Here is a 5310-nt window from a genome sequence, read left to right on the forward strand (position 1 = left end):
ACGAGCGGGATCGCATTCCCGATGAACGGGCTGTGCCCACCGAACACCGCACCGGAGCCTTCCCCGGGGACGAGCGGGATCGCATTCCCGATGAACGGGCTGTGCCCACCCAACACCGCACCGGAGCCTTCCACAGGAACGAGCGGGATCGCATTCCCGGTGAACGGGCTGTGCCCACCCAGCCCCGCACTCCAGAAGCCTCACGCATTTTATTGAACCAAATCTGGTTTAACTTGGAACCCGCTGAACAGTCCCCGCTGATTTCATGCAGTCGGTGAGGGGTGTTTGATTGAGAAAGTTAAAGAATACCTCCCCCAACAAAGCCCAGTTATATTGACCAGAACCAAACAGCAATTACCGCACTGAGTACAAAAAAAATTCTGCTTTTTCTCCATTTCACCACTCATGTATTTTAAGGAAAATTCCACAGGCTTTGCCCTCTATCCTTTGCTGAAAGACGCAGGGTTGAGCACAAAACATGAGGCACTAAGAAAGATCAAGTGTTTTCTCCATACACAATTTTATACATTTAAATATTAAAAAATACATTAAAAGTGTTTGTATACACAAACATATACTGTCACAAAAGAGACGGTGTGCTCTCAAAAGAAGTGTCTACAGAAAGTTTCCTTTCTCTAATACTACAGTGGTATWATTTACCTCCTGATTTCAAACATTTAAAGCCTTCATAGTTGCACTCTTTTTAATGATATGGAAGAAAAWTAGTCAGAAAAATTGTCAGAAAAGGAAAACATGAGTTTATGATCAACTTGACCTGTTCTGTCTTGTTCTTTCTTCTGTTTTTTAGGTATAGAACAGGCAAAGAACAAATTGTCCTCACATGAGGGAGGACAACAGAGCACCTCTTGAAGATAGAACTACRGGAAGAATTAACAGTACATGAATCTAAGTTATTTCCACTGTATCCATTCATTTGGACAATATTTTAAATGTCCTCTTTAGTCAGGGGTATTTGGATTAAACAGCATCTTCTCAAGTTTAAAGAATCTGGAGATACGAATATATAGCATGAGAAACTTTAACTCTATTTGGGCACAGTTCACCATTGCTCATATTTTAAAAGAAAAGGGAGCAGGGTAGGAACAGTAAATGCCTTATCCATATCACCCATGAAATATAAAGTAAAATTTCTCTCTGGTTTAAATTTCTGTCTCTCAATAATGTGCTTTCTTCTGCTGAAACCTCAGGTATGTCTTTAAATCCTAATGGATTTAACTTAAAATTAAATTAAAAATTAATTTTWAAATGCTGGTTTGTTGACTTAGGTTGAGGTACAAAGACAAATTTGTTCTTGTAATTGCTTTTTCTCCTCAGAACTCAGCATACTCAGTGCCTGGCATGAATATGGCAAAACAAATCTGGTGCCAAGTGTGTGTTTTGATTTCAAAAACAATATAAAATTACTCAGAATGCAAATGGCACCGTGTTTTTAAGAATGTTATTTATTTGTTTTTGTAAACAACCTCATTTTTAAAGAAATTAAAAATACATTGAAAAGTCTCTCTCTACATATATACACAGTACATATTCAAATTTCACTTCATTGTGATGCCATGGTTTAAGCAGAGAAAAAAAAGAGTACTTTGATCCAAAACTCAGCTGCAATACCACCACCCTTGGGRGAACAGCACCTTCCTGCCCTTCCAGGAACACTTCATTTTTTATCACCTGGACCACTTCATTTGTTCTTGATCACCTGGACAGTTTTTCTGCCGTAGTGGTAATAGCTGTAGGCAGATGTCACCGTTGTGAAAGCTGTGATGCACCTTTGGGGAAAAGAGTTCCTGGTAAGTCATGTGGGTCTATGGACAATATCAAAAGTGGGTTTTTTTTAGCATCTTCCCTGTTTTTTAATACACAGTCAAGAACTGTGCTCCACAAAAATGCAGTTTACAGTTTATACGCTGAAATTCAGAGCTAAGGGGAGGATTAGATAAACAATAGATCTGCCRTCCTGTGGTAAGCAGCATGTTGCAGTGTAACTGCATAGTAGGGCAAATTCTTACCATGCTAGCACTTGTTTTAGAGAAGGGAAAACAAAGATTCAGCATTTGCAGCCTACATAACTTATACCAGCTTGAGAACTGACTGATTTGACAAACTATTCCTTGGTAGCATCAACAGGGAGCATTCAAACCACTCAAAACTAGAATTTACCATTTTTAGCAAGTTCCAAAGCTAAAGAACAAGTTCCTGCTTCTGTCTCTTTTATTTCCTTCCCAGACCATAGATTTTCCTGAATGGGCTGTGCCCCTCTGCTCCCCACGGTCCTCCCTGAGCATTCTGCCACATTCAGGGCATTTCTGAGACTGTTCAGAGCTCCCTGGCAGATYACACCCAATATTCCTCCATTACTCACAACATGGGAACTCTGAGGAGTCCCAACAAGGTAAGCAGCTTTCACAGATGCAACTCTAGATCTGTTTTAYCACCAGGAGGAAAAACCACAGACTGTTAAGATCAAAGTTCATTCATAGTTCCTTAAACACTTTTTGGTTTGGGTTTGTGGTTTTGGTTAATTTGGTTTGCTTGGGGTTTTTCTTCCCTAGAAGATGATTAACAGTGGATTTTGCACTACTTTAAACTAAGGTACTAAGTAATTCTGGCATTTGCTGTTCAGAACTCTTTGTTCTGAAAGAAGAATCCTTACAGCCTTCCTTCCTGCTCCTTTCTTCTCTATTGATCTGAATTTATGTATTGCCTGTGTACAGTTCATTTTGTTCCACACCAATTAATCTCAATTACCAGTTTTTTTAGGAGCACATTAAATTATCTGGAAAAAAAAAATTACGAGATCAGTTACCATAATGTCTGCAGATATATGCTGTCCACATAATTGAAAACAGGAGCTGCTAAAGAAGCTGCCACCAAAATTAGCTGAACTGCTGTATTCATCTGAAAAAAGCAAGATAGGAATTGTGAGCAACRTGAGGAAGTACTGTAGAAGGAATACCAAGATACACTTTTATTACTGGTTTAAAGATTAGTCTAAGTAAAGAAAATTTATTTAGAAACATCTTTTAATGAAGCATCTTACACTCTCAAAATTATCAGCTGCTTTGACAGAGCACACTTGAACATCTCTCAGGATCTGTGGAACTTGTCTCCAAATTGTTGGCACTACTTTGAAACTCAGCAGAAGTAGTAAATTACCCCCACCCTCCAAACCACAAAACACCCCAAGTACCSAGGAGTTATTTTTGTAACAATTTACTGCTCTTACCTTGCTAATGAATGTCGGTTTTAATTGTGCAGTAGCATAGCAGGGATTAAAATACCTACTCAGTGTTCTCTGTTGGGAGRGAAAAGAGGAAAAAACTGCAATCCTTGTACATTCAATTTGATATAACCTTTCACATGATACAGAAAAGTCAACTGTAGCACTAGGAATTACACTAATTACACTGCTCTTTTGTAAGATTTATTACACACCATGCACAGGAAAAAGGTTATCAGCTCTGACTTCTCTTTAYGAAACATATTTTATGAAATGCTGCTCTGCTCAGAAATCTATCTTTTAAAAGAACAAGCACCATCAAGTCTCAAGACAAAAAATCTCTCGGTCACAACTTTGCTAAAATTTATTTTTTATTATAACGTTTTATTAGAATGTTTTTAATGCTGTGCACTCACCGGTGGAGAAAGAGTTTTGTATCGCACATAAAAAACAGCAGCGATGAGCGCYGCATCCCGCAGGATAATCATGGAAGTCAGTGGAACTGCAAGATCAAGACAACACCATCCAGTGAAAAATTGTGTCCATGATTGCAAACAAAACACAACCAAAAGAGCAGAAAATACGAAGCAAAACAAAACAACCACTCCCAAATTCTTCTGAACAAGTCTGTGCATCACTGAGGATGTTCAACACGACTCCTGAAAGGGTTTTTGGTGAGGTCTTAAAACAATCCAGTCTATGAAAAACGATTTTATATAGCTACTTACTATTATTGCTTTAAAGAAAGTGCATTTGAAAGTGGCACTACATGTTAGTTTTTGTGTGTAGCAGCACATGCTTTCTGTGGGGTCCCTTGGGAAGTRTTTAATAGGAGCAAAGAGCAACTGGCAAAGCAAGAGTTCCAAAAGATACACAGTTTTCCTTTTAGAAACACAAGGAATGTTGCCACAGGTAAATTGACCTTCTATACCTTATCTAGTACACACAACTGAATTTCCTCACCTGGAATWAGATTTGCACAAGTTAGGCTCACATAGAGCACACTGATGAGAATTTTATCTGCCAGGGGATCCAGAGCACTGCCCAGTGCTGATTTCTGATTAGCCCAGTTCCGTGCAATAAACCCATCCAACTAGGAAAAACAAAATTCAATAGCTCTCTGTTAGAAAAATATGAACCAAAATAGCTYGTGTACGCTACTGTTACAGAGATATTTAATGAATAACATGTTATTTAATGAATAATGAATAAACAGTGAGTATAACTATGATAAAATAGTTATAGTTAGCTCTTAGCTGATAATTGTATMATAATAACAGACCACCAGACACACAAGCACAGAGTGGCCAATGCCCACCTGGGGCTGGTCAGGGAATCCTGACATTCCCCTTTCCTCCATTAGCATTAAGTCCCCTTCAGGCATCTACAAATTCCCTCTGCAATACCACAAAGGATATACACAGCACTCCTAGGAATCCACAAATAAAAAAAACAAATCTCTTTAATCCATTTCCATTCTACACTGGAGTCTGTTTCAATGCATGCCCGTGGGATCTGCTGTCCCCAAAGTCATGCAAACATACCAGGTCTGTCACTCCAGCCAGGACAAAGACACCAAGTGCGACGTTGAAATTCTCTTCAACGATCAAATAGCCCAAAACTGGTGCCAGACCCATTCTCGCCATGGACAGGATATTTGGGATGGTCCAGGGGTTTTCATACTGTAAAGCAAGCAAGGAAAAAACTTCAGGGCAGGAATGCAAAGCTCACCTAGGCACATAACAGAGTTAATCAGCACAAGTATTTTCCAGGTAAAACCAGACAGAAAGCATGCAAAGTTCCTGGAAGCAGTCTGCTGTTTGCGCAAKGCACATGGCCTCGACCTGCTAAACATTAACTTCGCCTTGGAGCGGAAAAAACACCCCCAAGTTTGGCTTGGGGTTTTGGGTGTGACACCTGTTCGCCGCGCTCCGGGGCAGCGAGTGCCGCCGGTCCCCGGTGTCCCTCACGTACCAGCTCGGCGCAGGGCCCCGCGGTCCCGTCCCGGGGGGGCTCGGGCGGGGCGGCCCCGCCGCTGAGGAGGCGCCAGGCGGCGGCGGGAGCGCGCAGCA

General features: G+C 40.6%; 1 protein-coding gene across 1 annotated transcript; it reads right to left on the bottom strand.

Moving 5' to 3' along the window:
- Positions 1 to 310: 310 nt before the first annotated feature.
- On the bottom strand, positions 311 to 5304 carry CRLS1 (cardiolipin synthase 1). The gene is made up of 7 exons (XM_057384271.1): positions 5213 to 5304; positions 4783 to 4920; positions 4202 to 4331; positions 3655 to 3740; positions 3245 to 3313; positions 2825 to 2916; positions 311 to 1787 (listed from the first exon to the last, which is right to left on the bottom strand). The coding sequence occupies exons 2-7, from the start codon at positions 4882 to 4884 to the stop codon at positions 1700 to 1702; spliced, it is 567 nt and encodes a 188-aa protein (XP_057240254.1). The 5' UTR covers positions 4885 to 4920; positions 5213 to 5304; the 3' UTR covers positions 311 to 1699.
- Between the last annotated feature and the right edge of the window lie 6 nt (positions 5305 to 5310).

This window comes from Malurus melanocephalus, unplaced genomic scaffold (assembly GCF_030028575.1).
Source record: "Malurus melanocephalus ecotype Western Australia unplaced genomic scaffold, MMel_1.1 scaffold_695, whole genome shotgun sequence".
Taxonomy (NCBI): Eukaryota; Metazoa; Chordata; class Aves; order Passeriformes; family Maluridae; genus Malurus; species Malurus melanocephalus.